The 20,271-nt window shown below is 43.2% G+C and overlaps 1 protein-coding gene across 1 annotated transcript; it reads left to right on the top strand.

Moving 5' to 3' along the window:
* Window positions 1–7,772: 7,772 nt before the first annotated feature.
* Window positions 7,773–18,795, top strand: LOC104505237 (nuclear receptor ROR-alpha-like; the record flags this gene model as incomplete). Its single annotated transcript, XM_010152465.1, has 4 exons — window positions 7,773–7,851; window positions 8,194–8,342; window positions 16,667–16,808; window positions 18,400–18,795. Coding segments are annotated over exons 1-4 (766 nt in total), but the record flags the coding sequence as incomplete, so codon positions are not given.
* Between the last annotated feature and the right edge of the window lie 1,476 nt (window positions 18,796–20,271).

Below are 20,271 nucleotides of genomic sequence, written 5' to 3'. Positions count from 1 at the left end.
CAAGGAAGCTGGGGGGGACTTTTTACAAGGGCCTGTAGTGACAGGACAAGGGGTAACGGGTTTAAATTGAAAGTGGGGAGGTTTAGATTGGGCATTGGGAAAAACTCTTTACTGTGAGGGTGGTGAAGCGCTGGGACAGGTTGCCCAGAGAAGCTGTGGATGCCCCATCCCTGGAAGTGTTCAAGGCCAGGCTGGATGTGGCTTTGAGCAACCTGGTCTAGTGGAAGGTGTCCCTGCCTATGGCAGGGGGGGTGGGACTTGATGGGCTTTAAGGTCGGAGGTTTAGATTGGGCATTGGGAAAAACTCTTTACTGTGAGGGTGGTGAAGCGCTGGGACAGGTTGCCCAGAGAAGCTGTGGATGCCCCATCCCTGGAAGTGTTCAAGGCCAGGCTGGATGTGGCTTTGAGCAACCTGGTCTAGTGGAAGGTGTCCCTGCCTATGGCAGGGGGGGTGGGACTTGATGGGCTTTAAGGTCCCTTCCACCCCAAACCATTCTGTGATTCTGTCATTATGTAGACAGAGAAAATGAGACACCAGGCAGCATTCCCATTCACAGAGCAAGTCAGCACTAGAATGAGGATTACAATATCTATTTCTTGACATGCAGTTCAGGGTTTTGATTAAAGCTATATCATTTTATAAGAGACTGACATGATTGCAGTGTCAGTGTGTTTTCCTGTGAAAAACTGGTTTTCTGAATTGCTTTCTAGTCTTCAAATTAATCATACTCCAAGCTGTGTTCATCATAGCCAGTATAACTGCTGTTAATTTTTAGCCAGAGAAGCAGAGGGGATAGAACGGCTGCATGTTGATTCGTAAGCACCTGAGCCACCAAGAAAGTAAATGAGAAGTCAGAATGTTATGGGACAGACCTGGTGTTTTATGAACTTTGGAAGTCTCTTCTGACCATGCTGAAATAATCAATTTAGTTTTCAGATACTTTCGTTTTGAAATGCATAGTTCATTGCATAGCAACTCTTTTCCCTTTGTTCTTTCCCTGTTCTTGTTCTCTGTCACCCAGTTTCGTTACTGTGACTTGGTACTGTGCCTGTGTATTGTGTCTAGTCAATGAATCTTCTCCTCCACTATAAAAAGACAGAATCTGTATTCGGAGTTGGTGCTTCAGTTTTTCTTGGTTTTATCTTCTCCTCAAAGGAGTTAGCATCATTGTTTTCTGTCTTGCTGCAGTGTACATCTCTTCAATTGTATTTCAGCCATCTTCATGACTTCTGTTTGGTTAATGTTCATGACAGTAGTAGCAAAGCTGGAGCTTTCAGGACTCCCTAGACTTCACAGCTGGGAAGATGTTAGTTGTATGTCCCAGGAAGTTACAAGAGACAAACATCAACTCTCCAAATTCTCAGAAAACTAAATTAGTTTTTAGCTTGTTTGTGCTCCTGAACACTTGCAGAAGTCCTAGATTGTTTGTGTTGGGATTTCTTTCTGTTTTCAGTTTTCTTTGTAAGAATTAAGAATGTTATGTTGGTCTATTAAGGTTTTTCAGCAATTTCCTATTTGAATATAACAATAAAAACAATAGGTAGACCTCGCCACAACAACTTCACAGAAATAGTTTTGCCTTTTAGAGAATACAAACCATTTTCCTTATAGCCTTTTTTCATTAGGTGTTCGAGCATCTTTGCTGAAGCCAGTGCTTCATGTAATAGCAAAGCTTTAGTTCTTTAAAATTTGTGTAAGTAAAATTTCTTGGCTTGAAGTAAACAACAAACATCAGTGGTCCTGGCATGAGAATATGACCTCTAACTGCACTGTTCCTTTTGACATGTCCGGATCAGTAACAGAGGTTGAAAGAATTTAAATTTATTCCTAAAAGTCAGTCTAGCAAGCCCGGAAAGTGCTCAGGTTCTTCTGTGCTACTTATCATGCATGTCCTTGGGCTCACTGAAGCCACATGCTGTTAGCATTATGGAGTGCTGCATAGTATCAAGTGACCTACTGAGAGGGATCCAGCTGTGTTCAGGCCTAAAGATCCTGTCTTGGCATTGCAGCATTTCTGCCTTGTGTCTGAGGTGTTGCTCATACTTTACTTATTAATTAATACTTTGGTGGCCATGTTCGTTTCTACTCCACCCATCACACCCACATACTTCAAAGGATTTGTACCAGCATAACTTCAGTATTTATTTTATTACTAGTGTGATTTCCTAAGGAAACAAGGCTTGGAGAGGTTGTTTGTGTTTGTCTGGTTTTCTGCCCGTCACCCCAGTACTTTTCATTTCCAAAACCATTTCAGCCAAGCCTGAGTGTATCAGCAGTCCCAAAGATGTGTTCCTGCACGCCTCATGAAAACTGAAAAACGTGCCCAGAAAGATACCCAACTGATACTCCACCGGGGGGTACTGCACAGCCTGAGCTCAGCTATAAATAGGAGAAGCTGTCAGGGAGCGGAAGACACGAGGCATGTCCCATGTGCTGGGAAGGCTTCTGCTGGAATTTCAATCTTGCTGCACCCCAGAAGATCCAGCCATGAGGCTCTAGGATACCAAGCTCTTCTTGGGAGCTACGTGTTACTAGCTGTATCGTGGCAGTCTCCAGCGGGCCTGCTTGTGGCCAGAATGCTATTATGGTGGGGACTCTTAACAAACCTTCCACATGAGGAGTGGGCAGGTAAATTCCATCATCTCTATCAGAACACTTACTCTGTGTTCTAAAAATGCCTCGGAGGTCTACCAACCAGCCGTCATCCTTAAGCATACACAGGGTTTAAGTATTTTGACATATCTGAGTGGACAGATGGTCACTTAACGTAGTATATTAATGGAACAGGCAGAGCTGCGCTGCCATTAGCTTTCAGTTTTGTGGAATTGCCGCATTCGTAAGCTGCAGGTGTTCGGAGGCGAGTAATTTGCAGCCAGCTCAAATTACTTAGGGTACACGACAGAGCAAATTATTTAGGTAATGAAGCTGAAAATGCAGGAAGATTAGAATATTATATAGTAAAATCATTCCTTGTTAATTCAGTTTGTGATCAGATATTATGTTACTTTAAATACCACATTACATGCAGTACCCTTGTTTGAGTCAATGAATATGTATGAATATGTCAGTGAATATGTATGCCTCCTAATTTAATCAATATACTTGCAAACAGCACTAGCAGTGATGTCTGGCACAAACTGCTTCCCTTTAGAAGCAGGTTAGCCCAACTTGTATATGTATCATCTTTATTTTGAAGCTGCAAAATAGTGCATACCCTGGGAAGTGGGGGACAGGCGAGCCATGTTCAGGGAAAGGAGTTTAAGCCTTTCTTGCAGTCAAAGAAGGGATAACTTCTTCAGCAGTACCCAGGAGATCCCATCTGCAGTCCTGGCTGTTGTATGTACATCTAGCCTCGAGGAAAGTCCTCAGTTCGCCTTGCGGTTCTGGTTAGGGTGCTTTCCCCAGAAAGCCAGTGGATCAGAGCGGGACGCTCAGTGCCCACAGAGGTTTTAAGAAACTGAGACCAGTCTGGCAGATTAACCAGTACGTGCTTATGTTCACCACCTACTGAGTGAAAAAGGAAGTTGTACACCTGGAATTTCATAGAGGGATTTCATCAGGAACATTTCTCGATATTGCTGCCCTGAGAGCTGAAGGGTGGGAGCTGCGATGGGGAACTCCATAGCATGCTTTTACCTCAACGGTGCCAGCGTACACAGGCATCTGGGACCCCGTGTGCTACAGTGGGGGAAGGGAGCGCTTCCTACATAGGTTTTCCTTTCTAGAAAGTGGTGCGTTTAAATTTAGAAATAGCAAGAGGCAGTAGGATTCACCTGACTTTCACTTTCTAAAAGTTAGGCTTCTGATTAAGGTATCATTAAAGTCCTCCTCTGGTGAGTGAGGAGGAAGCACCTCCGTTCAGGGGTTCATCTCGTTTGTCTTGAGCAAGATGAATCATGCCTTCTCCCTTTTTCTGTCTCACCTTCTCTTTCTACTTCCCTTTCTGTTCGTCTCTCCTTCTTCCTCCTTTCCTTATCACTAGACAGGACAATTAAATTCAGCTAATTGCCCAACTTTCAAGACAGCTCAGGTCAGCTGGGTGAATCTCACCTGAAGGGCAGGAATGAGGAACAGTTTTTGCTTCCATCGAAGAGCCCTTCCCAGGATACCAAATCAGAGTTTTCATGCCTGATGCGAATGGGGAAAAAAATAACGTGATCTGTGTGAATATACAATTTTAAAATAACTGTGACAGCAAGAGGAGGAATGGGAAAATCCTTGCTCTACCCCAAGACAATTAATTTGCTACAAACAAATGTTTCATTTAGTCACATTAATGGGGAGGAAAAAACTTCTGTCTTTGGAAAATGATTTTTTTTCTTTTGAAAAATATTATCTTTGGGGTGGACTGGCAGTACACTTTCCTGGGCAGAGGCCCCGTGTGTTACTGAAATGGCCCAACTGGGGACAAAGATGCCCCCTGCTTTACTTGACTGTATGGGCTCTTGTCCTGATTGGAGTCTGCCCAAAGAGTCAGAAAGGAAGAAGAACCTAAGGCTGTGGTGAGCTTGTGCAGAGCATTGCCTTCCAGACACAGAACTAGATTTCTTTCCTCCTCTGCTGCTCCAACCAGGCAAGGAATAAAGCAGCATTTCACCATGTGGGAATTAATAAAGAGGGAGAGGCTGTCTAGAGGGGTTGGTTGGGGGAGGGAGCTTGAAAAACGCAGGCAGGCCCAGTGAAACTGTTTCAAACTTGGGGAAAGAAGGAAGGTTTGGAGTAGGAGGGAATAAGGCACATTCTTGGGTTCCGGATGCCAACAGATGTTGTTTGGTGCGTCCTCTGGTTGTCTAGTAGGCATGTTCACTGGGAATCAGGTGGAAGCAATTGTGTCATTTAAGCATACCAGTGTTTCTTCAGACAGTTGCCAAGTGAAGATACAGTGGATGGAGGAAGAAGAAAGGATCAGGGGAAAAACACACATACGTTTTCCCCAGTAATACTTTGGCTCAAGTTCCTGTCCTGTCTGATCTTGAGCACGTCTGAGTCTGCACTCAATCCTCCTGCTGTAAAATGAAGATAATACGGCATTACAGCAGAAGAAACACTACACACTCCGGATAGTTGTAGCTACATGTCAGTCACATATACTGAGAGATCTTCATGAGGTCAGATGCCGTTTCCTATGGAGACAACTTTGCCTTGTGTCCAACATCAGTTCATAACAGCTGCTACCTCCGGCCCTTAATGGTCACTTGTGTCTCTCAGGAGCCGTTTCTGTAGCAACTTGCTCTGTGCTTGAGCTTGCATGTGTTGCTCTTGGTGGTCTGTTTGGGCTTTTATTCCTATTCATCGCTGCCTTTGACAGAGGACACCCTTGGTAGTATTCTGGAGCACTGTTATTTCAGGGTGTGAAAGATTCTTAGGCCTTTAATCTGGTAATATAAACTACATCTGTCACCTGTGTATCTGTAGCGGTTTCTAAGCAACCACAAGAGTTTATTTTTTTTCTGCAATTCATATTTGAGAAATAATTTGCTCATGTATGAACCAGAATCAGCCTGAGCACCACCCCAGGAGACAGAAATTGTAAACTGTAATTTAGGCTAATTCTAGTCTAAAGCATGAATTAGAGTATTTTATATAGTCTTGGAAAACATAGCATATAAATATGTGTAAGCACAGACCAGGTACAATTAACGTGAGCACAGTAGGAAGCTTTAAGTAACTCTGGGAATGTGAGAAACCAAGTTGGAACATATTCTTGACATGTAAAAGTATTTCCCACCTGCCTTGTTTGCATAAGAACAAGGTTTTAGCAAGTACATATTTGCATGTCAAAGTTAAAAGTGGGGAAAATATTTTCACCCTGGTAAGAAAAATGCATAATCTTGGCACAGGCAATTTGCATTGAGTATGTTTAAAGTATCTAAGGCCTTTCATGCTGCATGGAAAGTATGAACTTGCGGCAGGGATTCCATTTCAAGGAATTGATTTGCAGAGGCAACCACGTGCAGCAGTAATTGATCTGATGTCTTTCCGCACATTAATTTGGAATACAATTGGTTGTGGCAGTCCCAAGCGTGTTTCACTTCTGCCTTTCATCCCAGTGTCCTGTATCTCAGAGTGAAATGACAGGTTGGTGTTTTAAATGCTGCCTGCTTCAATGAAACGGAGCACCTTGAAGATGCAGTAAATTCGAGGAAATCTGGAATTCTAAAATAATACCTCATTTGGTACATAGACACAGTGGTCGGCAAATGCTGGCACAGCTGGAGCCTGTGAATATATGGAGATTCTCCTCTCCGAGTAAGGCATTTGGGACTAATTATGGCACCTTTTAGACTATCAGTAACCTAGCTTTAGGCCATCACTTTGAAGGCGTGTTACCTTCCTCCAGAAACACTCAGCAAATGTGCTGTTGTTCAAAAAATAGGGATTGCATAGACAGGCTTCATGGGTGATTTACCTAATGCGCTGGAGATTGTAGATAAACAAGATCCAATTATATCATACCTATTCAAAATAAGGCAGTAATTATGTACATAAAAGTGAAGTGTGAAAAATACATTGCCATGTAGCTGTTGAGATAAACCTTGTCACTGCCCTGTCAAAGGAGTGGAGAAGGCTGCTGGTTCACTGTAGCAGAGTAGAAAAATGATCATACATGCAAAAGGCGCAACTGGGAATGGTGGATCTGTTCTGGAATTGCCCACAGGGTTGCTCTCAGCATCTGAACGGCATGTGACACCAATTCTGAGTTTCTGTGGACCTCAGCCTGTTGTTGGATTTGTTGAGGTAAAGTGGGGTTATGCTGCCCTTCCCACTCCAAGCATTGTGCATAAACATATGAAGCTCTAGTAGCAATTAATGCAACGCATTAATAAAATAGCGTACATTATTTTTCCCTCTTATTAGCTGGCTTCCTGCTCCACTGTGTTTCATGTGTTAGCTGAGAGCACAGTGAAATTAGAACAGTTTTTGTGGGACTGTAGGGAAGTATTTCCTTTCTTGAGCACCCTGAACAGACTTTTGTTTCAGCCTATCGTTTTGTTGCTGCAGGGAAGGTGGGGGATTAAAGGCCACGAACGCGAAGATCCTTATGATGGAAGCAGATGCAAGTGGTGCCCTGCTGTATGAAAATATTTTGAAAGCTGCTGAGACAGAACTGTCAGGAGGAGAGCACTGTAGTCTGCGGGCGCTGCTTTCCTCAGCACAGTGTTTTAGCTGCTGTGATGTTCCTGGGAGCAAACGGGTGCTGTTCGGTTACTACTCAGCTGCGCCGGTCACTGCATCCGATGTCAGCCGGGGAGGATTTTGAAGGAGTATTTTAGCACAGTCAGTGCCGTGCCAAAAGTCTTCTGCTCTTCTGTTTTATAGTTAAGTTCGAGCCTGATCCTGAGCTATGATGTCGGGCTGCAGTGAAATGGAGTGGAGAGTAGCATCAGAAGAGGATTTTTGTTGAATAATGAGCAGTTGGTTGAGGATTGAATGGCATGGGAAATGCAGTGTTTGTAAGAGGGGCCGTGACTTTTTGAAAGCAGCATTAGGAACACAACAGGAGCTAAGCTAGTGCGCTCTAAGAGAGTAATAGATGCGATTTCGGATGTTGTCACGTGTTACGTGTGAAGTTTAATTTTAAAGAATTGGGGCTTTCATATCGGGGCGCTGTGGCATTTTCCAGACTGCACCCCGACTCCTTTGGTTTTTGTAAGCTGACTAGAATACTGCTGTATTTTCCTCCCTCATTTGTTCTGCAGCAACTAATACAAACACGTACTGATAATTTGCTTTCAGTTCGGAGAGGTGAATTTTGGATTTCTTGTGTACAATGCAGTTGCTGTTTACCTTGCTGCTTCTCTTTGGGATTGGCCAGTCACGTGAGCTGGATGGCATGATGGTGTCATCTGGTAAAGGTGCTCCATTCCTTTTCAGGCAGGGCAAACTTCACAATTCCTTTCACAATCTCACAGGAATAAGATTGGAAGAAGCCGTTCTAGTGTTGTCTTAACTCTTTGGCCAAAATGTAAACTGTCCTATTCTTTTTGGCTTTGAAATGCTGATTCTAGCCTTCTTGTGGGTTCTTAAACACCTTCTCAAATGACCCATTTTAATAACCCAAAAGCTATTATATAATGAGCAGCCATAATTTAGTCCAAAGCTCTAGGGGACCCTTGCAGTTCAGCAATGAATAGTTAATGCAGTATAATGTTTAGCAGGTTATTAGTTTTCACTGTACAAATGCTGATCAGGGAATGCTTTTATAAGGTGTTTAAAAGAAAATGTAATTAACTGGTTGCGTGCTTCTGTTGCAGCTCAAATTGAAATTATTCCATGCAAGATCTGTGGAGACAAATCATCAGGAATCCATTATGGTGTCATTACATGTGAAGGCTGCAAGGTAAGCTTCTAAAATATTAAGTCTTAAAACAGCATTTAGCCTTTTGATAGTGATTTTTTTTTCCCTTCCTTTTTCAAAGAGCAAGCATTGAGCTAAAGGTGGATTGGAGATTCCTTTTCGAAGAATGCAAAATCAATTGGGGATTCTGAAGTACTGGGTTTAGTGGGGTTTTAAATAGGGTACTTCTGACACGCACACATACACATATTTATTTCAGGACAAGCTTCAAAACTCATGCAGTTGTGCTGTGTGTGCTGTAAACTGTGAATAAGCAGGAGAGGTACAGAAAGATGATGTGCTTTTCGCATACCACAAAGAATCTTTTCTGTGGATTCACTTGAGAGGGAGTTTGTGTCTGCCTTGAATCTCCCTCTGTGTTTTGCTTTATAAATTGCTAAGAAGCTGTGTGAAAATATGTGAGAGCTCTGTCTTCTCAGTTTTCTTTTGCAATCTGCTAGTTACAAATCTGTTTGCTACGGAAGGTGATGTTGCACAAATAACACGCTACTGGTGTTAACCTGGAGGCAGTGCCTATTCCTTGCAGTGCAACCATTGCCGTGTAAGGCTTAAGCTTTGGATTTTTTCCTGGGTTCATAGCTTCCGTAACACCAGTGAACAAAGATTACACTAGAAGGATTTGTCTTCTGCTTAGTTTGTCCCTCACAACACAGAATTAAATGGGACAGCGCTAACACTAGGCCCGAGTGCCGCGAAGCTAATCACTCCTTTTTGTCGCTGGCGCAGAATTACAGCGCTAGCTTGGGAATGACACAGTGCGCACAGCTGTCCTCTGGCTTGCTGCTTCCTTCATGTACGTACGTGCTGCAATCCCATGCTGATAGGTTTGCCACTCTGCACTTCAGGTGGGAAGAACTTATATTTGACAGTTTTCATTCTGCACTCCTGAAGTTCCTGATACTATCACCCGTCTTCAAAAAGCAACTTCCTTGCTTTCACATTATAGAGACTTCTTTTGTGTTTCTCCAAGGAAGTTTTTTGTGTTTGCTTTAACACGTTCCCTCAGACTCATGGAAGTATAGGTAGGAAGGAAGTTAACAAACAAACAAAAAAATACCTAAGATTTTAAAATTATATAGGACAGCACCTTCAGCCCTTTGTAACTGCTGTTGCTAGGGAAAGTGCAAGAAGTGCGCTACAAATGCATTGATTATGAAGTGGTTCCTTTTTTCAGCTTTATGTGGTTGAGCAGCGTCTGTCAGACTTCAGCTGTGTGAAGGGGCAGACATTCGCAGTGGGAATTCTGCTCTATGACTGTCTTGTCAGAGAATATCAAGTTATGTTCGAGGCCGAGACCTCTTTAAGCCTTAAATGGTCTGGGGCCAGCACACCTGAGAGATGGCCTCAAGATCCACGGCAAACACCGTTGTCAACAGACTGAGGTTAGCGTAATGCTAACACTCCTCTACGCAGAAGGCCGGCCCTTCTCGCCAGGGCTTGCTGCAGAACAGGAACAGGCTGCCAAAGGAAAGGAAGGTTGCCAGCCGTAGTATCTTCTGCTTCATCTTCATGCAGTTCTTTGGCCTTGCCTTCTCCTAAGGCCTGTGGGTGAAAAAAGCCCTCAGCAAAAGCAGCAGGACGACTGCATGCAAAAGGAAGCAGAAGAGCGCACCGTACTCAGTCACATTCATTAGCACATAGCTGGTAGGCACTTAGCACTGCGGGTAGGAGACAGACGTATCCGTTGGGCATTCCTCCACCAGTGACTGTGCTTTATCGGGAATAACTGCAAACCTGAGTTATTAGAAGTCCGTTATGTACCCCCAGCAGTCAGGACAAGAGATGCTGGCCTGATAGCGAGAAATGCATGTGCAGTTCCTTATGTTTTAGAACAAATGGTTTGCCTTCGAATTCCATATAAAGTCAGTTTTCTGGGAGCTCTGGTGCAATCCTGTCTGCTGCTGAGAATCCCACCAGAATGGTCAGCTGGTGGCAAAGGGCAGAAGGGAAGGCAAGCAGGCATGTACAGGCTCAGCACACCGAAACCCAGCTGAGCCTTGACAGCAATGTGCACGTGAATAAATAAGACAATGGCCCAGTGAATGAAGTGAGGCATTACCTCCTTCTCAGGGAGTAGCAGAATAAGGTTTCCTAGCCATACAACTTCAGGCAGAATTGTAAAGCCAACGAATATCAATTTAAGTTGACCAGGTTATTTCCCTTTCAGGAGGGAAAGAACTCTGAAGCTTACTTGTTTAATGCCAGAGCCCAGCTGACCTGCAAGCAGTGACAGATAGGGGAGTGCTGGTGGGCACAAGTCACAGGGAAGTGCAAATGATCACAGCCTAGACAGCATTTTAAATGCCCTACTGTAGCAGATGGGGTTTGTTTGTGCTATGCTCCTCCACAGTAATGTCAACAAAGTCTCGCCCAACAGAACTATTTTGGCTGGTGAAGAAGTTGGCATAGCTTGGCTTCTGCCAAATGAGCCAGGTGCGTGTTGGTACTTTTTTTCCCAGCTTCTCTGTGGCTATGATCTCTGCAGGTTTGAGCATGCTTACATTGCGCTTCATGTTGTGCTAAACCTTCCTTTGTGAAGTGCTTTGCTCTGAAGACGCAGTTCCCAGTCCTGTGCTCTGATTCCTGGACCAACCAGAGAAGTCAGAGAGGTTCTGCACAGGTGCTGCAGATCCATCCATGCGCATCAGATGGCAGGAGCGGGGCCTTCGTCATCAGGAGTGAACAGATGTGCTGCTGCCCTCTCAAGCCAGGCCTGTCAAGAATGATCTACAGGCAGCAGTAGCAGCAGAGGCAAAGTGGGATGTTTTCAGCCCTTACTGTTTTTTGCTCCAGTTTGGTGTGAACTTTAATGTTACTTAACAGTAGTGTTAAGTGTCACTGTGTGAATACTAATAACCACCAGAAATACAATTAATTTAAAATCTGAGGTGAAGTTTTAGTTGCTAAAACCTATTTTGCAATCTTAATCTGTATCATGTATGAAACAGCTCCCATCAAATTGCCTTTCACTGATCCAGTTTCTCTTCTACAGGTTTGTGACCCTTGCGTTTCGCATAATCAAAAGCTTTCTGATCGGTTTTTGTTGTTATATTGCATTTCACATAACTGGAATTGAAGATCTGTGGTGAAGCCAGTTAGTGTTTCTTGAGAAGTTTTCATTTCCTACCTTGCTGCGATGTTACTGGCTGGTTTTATGAAGCTAGTGCCTGTGTTTTTTTGCACACACATCGACTACTCCCAACCCATTGACCTATTTAGCTGAGTTTGACTCTGCCTTTAAAAAATAAAATGTAACACCCTCTCCTCTTTCTCTCCCCCAGTGGAAAAAAAAATATTGTAGCCAGGCTCTGTTTTATACTTTTACCTAGGGAGGCTGTGGCTTATTATAAGTACATTTGAAAAGGGAGGGTTTTTTTCTATCTGACCACTGCTGATACCCTGTACACAGCATATAATGGGGGAAAGGGAAGATGAGGTTAATCATACGAGACTTTTGCTCGGAAGCATGGATGAAGAATGACACAGAGACTGTACCACGGCTCAGAAATAAAAGGTTGTTCTCCTGCGTAAGACTGGAAATGCTAGTGTTGTAGCAGAACTACTGAAAAACCCAGTATCTGTATGGAGCGCTTCTTCAACCGTTGGTTGTGGGAACCCGTTAACAACCTCACGCGCTACATTAGGGGCCGTGCTGCGAAAGGACATGCTGGTCTGTACGCATCCGTGTTTTTTTTGCCTAACTGAAAGCTGAATCCAGTTCATCGTGGTCAGAAAATACCTGAATGCTTCAGAAGGACATAGAGAAGCGTTTAGTTTGAAATGAAGTTTTTGTTGATCAACTCTTTTAATTTGCAGATGCAGTTACTTGCTTTTGCTCTCAGCGGTGTTAGTTCATGCCCAAGTGACCCTCAAATGTGTTATTCGTGTTCCCTCTCTTTACTTGACTGTAGACTTCTCACACGTTCAGGGCTTTACAGGTACCGCCTTTAGTCTCTTGTGTCTCCTAAGGCCCGACACAGCCTTGTTCACTGTAACCACACGGAAGGGCTGTGCTTGTCAATGCCTGCTGCACTCTCCCTTCCACCTGGCGTTACTTTTGTTCACAAGTTTCATTCATTCCCTTTCCTAGCCAACTTCTCATTACCCTGTTGAACGTGGAGCGTCACGTTGGCATGGCAAACGTTTACCTTGAATTCAGGCTCTTGAAGTTTTTCTCAATATTTTGCCTAGCCACTTCCAAGCAACACATGCTAGCAAAGAGATGGCCATGTTACAGAAAAAGCTCGTCAGAAGCCAGGGATAACCTGATACGGTCTGGCTCCCGTCTGTGTGGAACTGGCCATGCAGCGACACTGTAACTTTCTTACCAAATACCTTGTTAACAAAGTTCATTCCACAGTATTGTCACAGCGCTCTCCTCCCTTTACAACTAAAACACGTGCTCACTGCTAGAGGGTTAAAAATCCAGTTTGAATGGTCACCTGTCTTTCATATGACAGTGTGTTTTTCTGGTGTTTCTTTGAAGAAAATTTGCAATAGTTTGCTTTAGAAAACAGTAGAAGAGTGAGCCCCCCCCAACTAATTGTTAATTGCTCAGAATAATGCAAAACTTAATGATACATGGAAGTCTTTACGTATTAGCCATAAATCATGGGATTATGAGTAAGCCTTTGTTGTCACAGGCTTGCATACAGTCATTCCAAAAGGCCTGCCATTAGGATGCAGCAAGGCAGCTGTCAGCTGTTTTCTTGTAATTAAACAGCCAATGAGCAGCTAATTAAGACATATGTGTATACAGAAGTGGAAGTGGATATGTTAATGAACTGTAGGAATCAATTCATTAAACGAAAATTTGTCAAAAGACCAAACATGAGCTCAGCATTTCAGCCTGTGCCGCAGTGGTGAGGGAGTGTGTGCTCTGCCACTTGGGACGTCAGGGAAGCACAACTGGCTTTTCCCCTGCTGAGGAGCAAACTTAGACACGTCTGTAACACCGAGCCACTGAGCAGTGCAGTTACTGAAACTATTAATAGGCTTTGCAGAAACTGCTATTTACATTTCAAAGTTCTTTTTTAACAAGCTGTTATTCAAACTGACTTGCAGATGAGAAGTTCTTGTGCCCTTTTTTCCCCAACTTGATTTCTTGGCAGCATATGAAAACCCATATATTGTGTTGTATATAAATAGGAGTCTGAAATGCCGAGATGAAGCTATGGCTTGTATCTGCCCTGCTCTTCTGGCACTGAGTTAATGGCCCTACATAAAAAGGGAGGCATGCAAAGCTCAGTGACGACGCATCAGAATCCGCTGGGTCCTTACACTGACATCAGGAGGCAGGGCTCCTGGTTCAGACCGTGCCAGCGGTCGGGCTGCTGTAACATGGTGATGTGTTCTAGTGTAGGAGTAGTTTCCTTTGGGTGCTTGATCAAGAGGGGTCCACTCTGTCTGCGGGCCATTTGGCAGTCGACTGAATGCAAAACAGTGGTTGTGAACGTGCGTGCAATGAAAAGCATGTGGCCTGGGCTGGTTTGCACAATGCCTGAATGTACACAAGTGTACCATGCATGCATCCACCTCCTCCTTCCTGCTGGACGAATTTTAGCTAGTTCCGTGCCTCTGGCAAAGCAAGGAAGTAAAACAACAGAATACAGCGTCTCCTCTTCTTCTAATAAAGCGGGGGGAAGAACCAGCCTAGGAAGTCACTGTATTTACTTACAGAAGGCTGCTCTAACAGGGGCTGCCCCACATGTCTTATAATGATATGAGAGCTCAAGGACCATCAAAAGGTTAGGAAACTCGTAAATAAATAACAATGTAATGTTCCTTCCTTTTGGACGTAAGGAAGAAGTTTTGGACGTAAGGAAGAAGTTCTTCACCGAAAGGGTTATCATGCACTGGAACAGTCTGCCCAGGGAGGTGGTGGAGTCACCATCCCTGGATGTGTTTAAGAGACGGGTGGATGAGGTGCTGAGAGATATGGTTTAGTGGCGGACAGATATGGTTGGACTGGATGATCTCTAAGGTCTTTTCCAACCTAGTGATTCTATGATTCTATGTAGAAGAACACTGAGAGTAAAACACCTTCAGTTTAACTTCGTTGTCAGTGCAATCCCACATCTCAGATTCGTGGATTTCTGCTCTGAACAAGTTCAGATTAATTTCTGAAGTGTGAGGCAAGGGATGGTTTGTTGGGTTTTTTTCACTTTAGCTACCGCTGATATTTTTTTCAACGAGCCTACGTAACATTGGAGGGTTGGTTTTTAAAAGCACTCTACTACAATTCTGGTTTGTAAAGTGCAAGTGCTTTTACAGGCCCCAGTTTCAGGCAGTTCTGCTCTATTGAAAATTTCGCTTCAAGCTGTAACGTGGCTGATATATTGTACACTAAAATGTATTGAGCAGCTGTGTCTCTAGGGAACATCTGGAACAGCAAAAAGCCCAGTATTTTCTCCATTATAATACTAAAAATAATCCTCAGCTTGACAAGACTATTCTGTATTAAGAGAATTGTGCCAGACTGGCAGTGCAGACTCAGTATACGTCTCAGCTGAAGGAAAATGTACAGATCTTTGAGGTTATTGGCCAGGCTTATTTCACATATTGATGAAGGTGCCTTCCAGGATCGCAGCGTGGCTGAAGGTCCATGCAGTTCATATGTAAGGATGTCATTCAGTGCAACTGTCACCGTCTTTGGAGAACTGAAATTTTTAAGGGACTGCTAACGCGGAGAGGCAGGACCTTGGTCAGTAAGTCACTGGTCAGGTCAAGACCTCATCTCGTTTTTCTGGTGAACCGCAGTGCATGTGCACTTGCCCTAGCGGGACAGGCTCCACTAAGGGTGCTAGTAGAGCTGGGAAGGAAGCGACCTCCTTCCCTCTGGAGGAACCAGGTATCAGTCACGATGTTGGAACGGTAGAAACCCATGTGGTATTTCAGGTTTTCTTTAGGCAAAATGCACTCACTCACAGCTCAGTGTGTGCAGTATTTCCAGTCTCACTGCAGGTCACTGATCATCTCACTATTGGCAAACATCAGAAAACAGTTCAAAGTTCACTCAGAGAGAAACAAAGACCAGAATAAATGGGTAAGAAACAACGCACAGGACAACGTGATGAAAGATGGGCATCTTCAATTTCATTGGTTTTTTTATGCGCCATGTTTCCCCATCAAAGCTTTAATAAAAGGGACATCGTCAGTGAAGGCTGGTGCCCTCCTAGGATGGAGTGTGCGGGGGGCTTTACTTCCGTGTTCTGTCGTGTTTCTCTCTGCGAGGAAGCGTCCTTACTTGCCATGAAAAGATCCTTCCTGTTATTTCCAAGTGTCTGGACAGAGTGCATGTGCCAAGGACTCCAGAACGTGGCCTTCAAATAAATAAAAACTTGGTAAAAGTCCAGCTTTAATTAAAAGGTGCCCAGCCTTTCTAAGGAAATATTCTCTTTGCAGCACTGTTAATTAATCCATTATGTGGCAACAAAACTAAAATACCGTGCTCACTGATCTCGAATGCCTCTTTAGAATGACTACATCTTCGCAGAATCCTTGTGAAGTAGGTATTACACACACAGCAGCTTATGCTTGGGCAGTCTGTGGCAAACATGAAATGGACTTCAAAGCAAACAGCTGGCACAGTGGTTAGTAACACGCACCGTTCGGCCGGAGAGGGCTAAGCTGTCACCACTGCGTAACCTCCCAGCACTAACTTTCTTTGGAGGTGACTCTACCCACTGCAGCTGACACAGAACAGAGACAATACATGAAATCTGTTTCAGCTTCTCCCCTCCTTAAAAACAGAAACCCTGTGATGAGTTGGACAGAACCCTATTTTTTTTTTTTTTAAATTAGCAGCAGACTAATAATAAAAAAAAAAGTTACCAAGTTGTTCTTTGTAGAAGGACCTGCTCAGCATCATGCTCTGTGTTTTTAAACACAGGCATTTGCTGGTGAGGTTGAACACCAGAGCCTGCCCACTGTCATCTGCAAAGAGCCGAACAGGGTAGCAGCTGTTGAATCCTCGTGATTTTGGAGTTCTGTGCTGACCCAGGAAAGATAGGAAATCTAGGTCCATAATTAGTTTTATTTCATTTGGAAAGAACTGGTGTCCCATATGTAGTATGGGCTCTGTAGAATCAGTGAAAACTTTATGCAGCATAACACTTTTTTAATTGTTTCCTACCAGTTACTGGGTTGGTTTGTTTCGAGGAGAAAAAAAAAAACTCTACAGCTCTTAACTTCGTCGACTGTAGTGCACTTGAACTTCATTTCTGTAAGGTCTGCTACCTTTCAGAGTCCGTATTTGCTCCTTCAATTAACAGCTTCTTGCCTTGCATTTTGCAACTCTCTTACAGGGCTTTTTCAGGAGGAGTCAGCAAAGCAACGCTACGTACTCCTGTCCCCGTCAGAAGAACTGTTTGATTGACCGAACTAGCAGAAACCGCTGCCAGCACTGCCGATTACAGAAATGCCTTGCTGTGGGGATGTCTCGAGATGGTAAGCCCTGCTAACGCACAGCTGAACTCCAGAAAGTGAAGTTTAGTATGCTGCATGTTCAGCTAAAACAACATAGGATTGACAGGTTAATTGTGCCGGGGCTGACGGTGGGGATCACTGAGCGGGGGTTTCTATGTTGCTGTGTATTCACGTAGATATGTATCTGAATCAGGGCATGTGTGTAGTTCCTGGATTTACTTTTTTCTTACTCATCTATTACAGTTCCCAGTTAAAAGCTTTGCCTCGTCACTTCTTGGAGATAGGGTTTTTAGTCTGACGTTAATACTTTGTGTGTTCCCTCCAGTTTAAGGGACATAGTGTTGCTGCAAGTAACACTGCTGGCCATATTGGTACAGATCAGAACTGTGTCACAATATGATGAGAATTTTAAACGTGTATATTGAATATTGGAAAAAATGCAAAGAAAGAATAGCGGTGTTTTTTCAAAGAGAGAATTCTGAAGAAAATGTGTTCCAGTGCTGTTAATATTAAGCTTAAAATTACACCTTGTGAAATGACGAAAGCCCACCTCTGCGAAATGGAAGCTTGTGATAACTCAGGGCTGGATTTGTAGCCGATACTTGTGTACCTCCCCCGTACATATAACGAAGCTGCCGTCATGCACCCAGTTTGAAGATCTGACTCAGTCTTTTGCCCTGCCACAGTGACAGCAACACTATATGCTCTACAAATACATGTGCATTACTCTGTGTACGAGGCCCGAATAAGGAGACTGTTTTCAGATCACATTTACTTCTTGCGTTACAGCATCTTAATTTTTTTATTGGGCGTGAAACTAAAAACCTGAAATAGTTGATCATGTTGATCATGTTGATCACTACTCACTCCAATATGTTTGCTTTTTTGTAGACAGGTACAAGGTGGTACAACTGATACAGGTCCCAGAAACCACATACTATGTTGTTAGGAATTCCCTGGGTGTTGCAAACCAGTTGCTTCTGGCTTACACTTAATAATTCTCAAAGCAGTAACAGTTCTGTGGAGAGATACATACGTGCACACACGCATGCCTGCAGGTATATACACAGATTTTACAGTAAGTCACCAGGTAAACGTTTTTGCTTGTCACAGCCACACTGAAAGGGGGTTCTGGTGTTCTTCCCATGTGCTTCGGTCCTAATATAAATACAACTTGCTTTTGATGCTTTTGAGATAGACCCCGACACGTTTCTACCTAATTCTAGGTTCACTCTGCAATATGATTATACAGCTGGTAGGAACTGACAGTTCATCTCAGGCCAACATAATGTGGTTTAGCTTCTGTTTTTCTAGGTAGGATTTGGATGCTGACAAGATGCATCTGTCAACATTAGCGGACATATAAAGTATTTTTAGTATACAGCTAAAACAGTGATGTTTAATGGTCCATTTAAGTAGCACCTTATAAGGGTCTTTCAAAGGTAGATGCAGCAGCTGTGTTACCTGTAACTGACAAGTGATTCTTAGGTCTGCCTGTCCTGCTGATTTGCCTCTTTTATGTCTCCTTCCGTGTAGTACTGAAAGACCCAAGACAATTAAAATGCAGTAGTGGCTTTGTAGAAATGTAACATATTGTGTGTCTGTATTTCAGCTGTAAAGTTTGGTCGAATGTCAAAAAAGCAGAGGGACAGCCTGTATGCGGAGGTGCAGAAACATCGAATGCAGCAGCAGCAGCGAGATCATCAGCAGCAACCAGGAGAGGCAGAACCACTAACACCAACATACAATATCACCACCAATGGGTTAACAGAGCTACATGATGACCTCAGTAATTACATTGATGGGCATACCCCTGAAGGTAGCAAAGCAGACTCTGCAGTTAGCAGCTTCTACTTAGACATACAGCCTTCTCCAGATCAGTCGGGTCTTGATATTAATGGAATCAAACCAGAACCAATATGTGACTACACACCAGCATCGGGCTTCTTCCCTTATTGTTCTTTTACAAATGGGGAGACCTCTCCAACTGTGTCCATGGCAGAATTAGGTAATGAGAGAGAAAAGCTTCCATTGTAACTGTCTTAATAGTACCCTTTGGATTTAAGTGACACGTTTAGCCAGGTGGTAGCGAGAATGCTGCTTCAGTACAGCTGTGAGCGTGTATGGGCATCCTTCTGTGAAGTGCACAGTACCCTTGGGGGGGGGGGCATGGCAGACCTTACGGAACTGGACTGAAAAACCTGGGAGCTTGTCGCTGATCAGCTCTAGCAGTGCTGCTTTTGTTTTCAGTCCTCCTGCTAGAACCCTTTGAGTACTGATTAACAAGCTCAATTTAGTGCTGAGCAGACAGAATATTTCTTTATTTGCAGATTATTTTTGAACATTTCCTCTTCTTTTTCATTACCTCAATGCTCTTATTTCCTAACAAAAAGTGATGGGGCTGCTTTTCTTCTGCTCTTTACCTGCACCTGGGAAATATGAAAGCGAAGCACCAGTGCAATCTGAGGGCAGTTCTCCTTTCCACTGGTTGAAAAGAATCTGGCCCCAGATACTTAAGAACGTAGCATGTTTTGGTAATTCCTTAAGAGCCTTATAACGACCATATTCATTAGTACGTTTTAGTTTAAACTCTTCCCTGAAAGATTACACCAGGGCTGAATCCCACAACTATGACTTGTCAACATCTGAGACTTGACTTAGAGTGTGCCATGTGAACTAGTCATAAGCAAACTGGAACAGGACGTTAGAGAAGTGGCTTTAAGATTCTGTTACTTATATAAGCAGTCAGGCATTTAAAATAGTCATTTTGCTTGATTAAGTAACATTCTTGCTAATTACTCCATTATGAAAACCTAAAAATAGTTTGAAAAATTAGGTATTCCAAGTTAAATTTTTCTCTTTTTGATAACTTTTTTTAATTAGAGGCAAGTATATTAAATTTTGCTTGGTTTATTTCAGTTTATGTTATTTTGAGAAATTTTGCAGAGAATAAGGGACAAGAAGGCTTACTTTTTAATGTCCTTATGTTGCAGAATTAATTTCTCTGCAATATAATTTGTTGTGACAACCAAAATATTGTGTCTGGCTTCAGTTCAAATAACTTCAGTTACAGATAAGTAAAAATGAGAAGAAAAAGTCAGGATAAAGGCCATGCTACCAGCTTCGTCTCAGTCAAACAGTTGTTAATATTCTCGTGGGAGTTATTAAAGGCCCTACATTAAACCACAGAAAAAAGAAAGAGATTTTCCTTCCTAGGCTAGGTGTTGCATTTGGAACACTGGTCTAAAAGTAGTTTGTCATGTTGCTTACCTTTATTTACACAGTCCTTGCATTTAAACCCTACAGAGCATGATTTGGGTGCCCAGCACCAACATTACTAATTGATGTTTGAAGAATGTTTGTCTTCAGACTAAGGTATCAATTTAGAAAGGTGTGGCTGTTCAATGAAAGTATTTAGGTGTGTGCTGAAATACAGCCTAGAACTGAGGCCGAGGTTTGCGAATAACACGGTAGTATTTTACGG

This window comes from Eurypyga helias, unplaced genomic scaffold (assembly GCF_000690775.1).
Source record: "Eurypyga helias isolate BGI_N326 unplaced genomic scaffold, ASM69077v1 scaffold32045, whole genome shotgun sequence".
NCBI lineage: Eukaryota > Metazoa > Chordata > Aves > Eurypygiformes > Eurypygidae > Eurypyga > Eurypyga helias.
The sequence above is the reverse complement of the archived record's forward strand: the minus strand, read 5'-3'. Positions and strand labels throughout refer to the sequence as shown.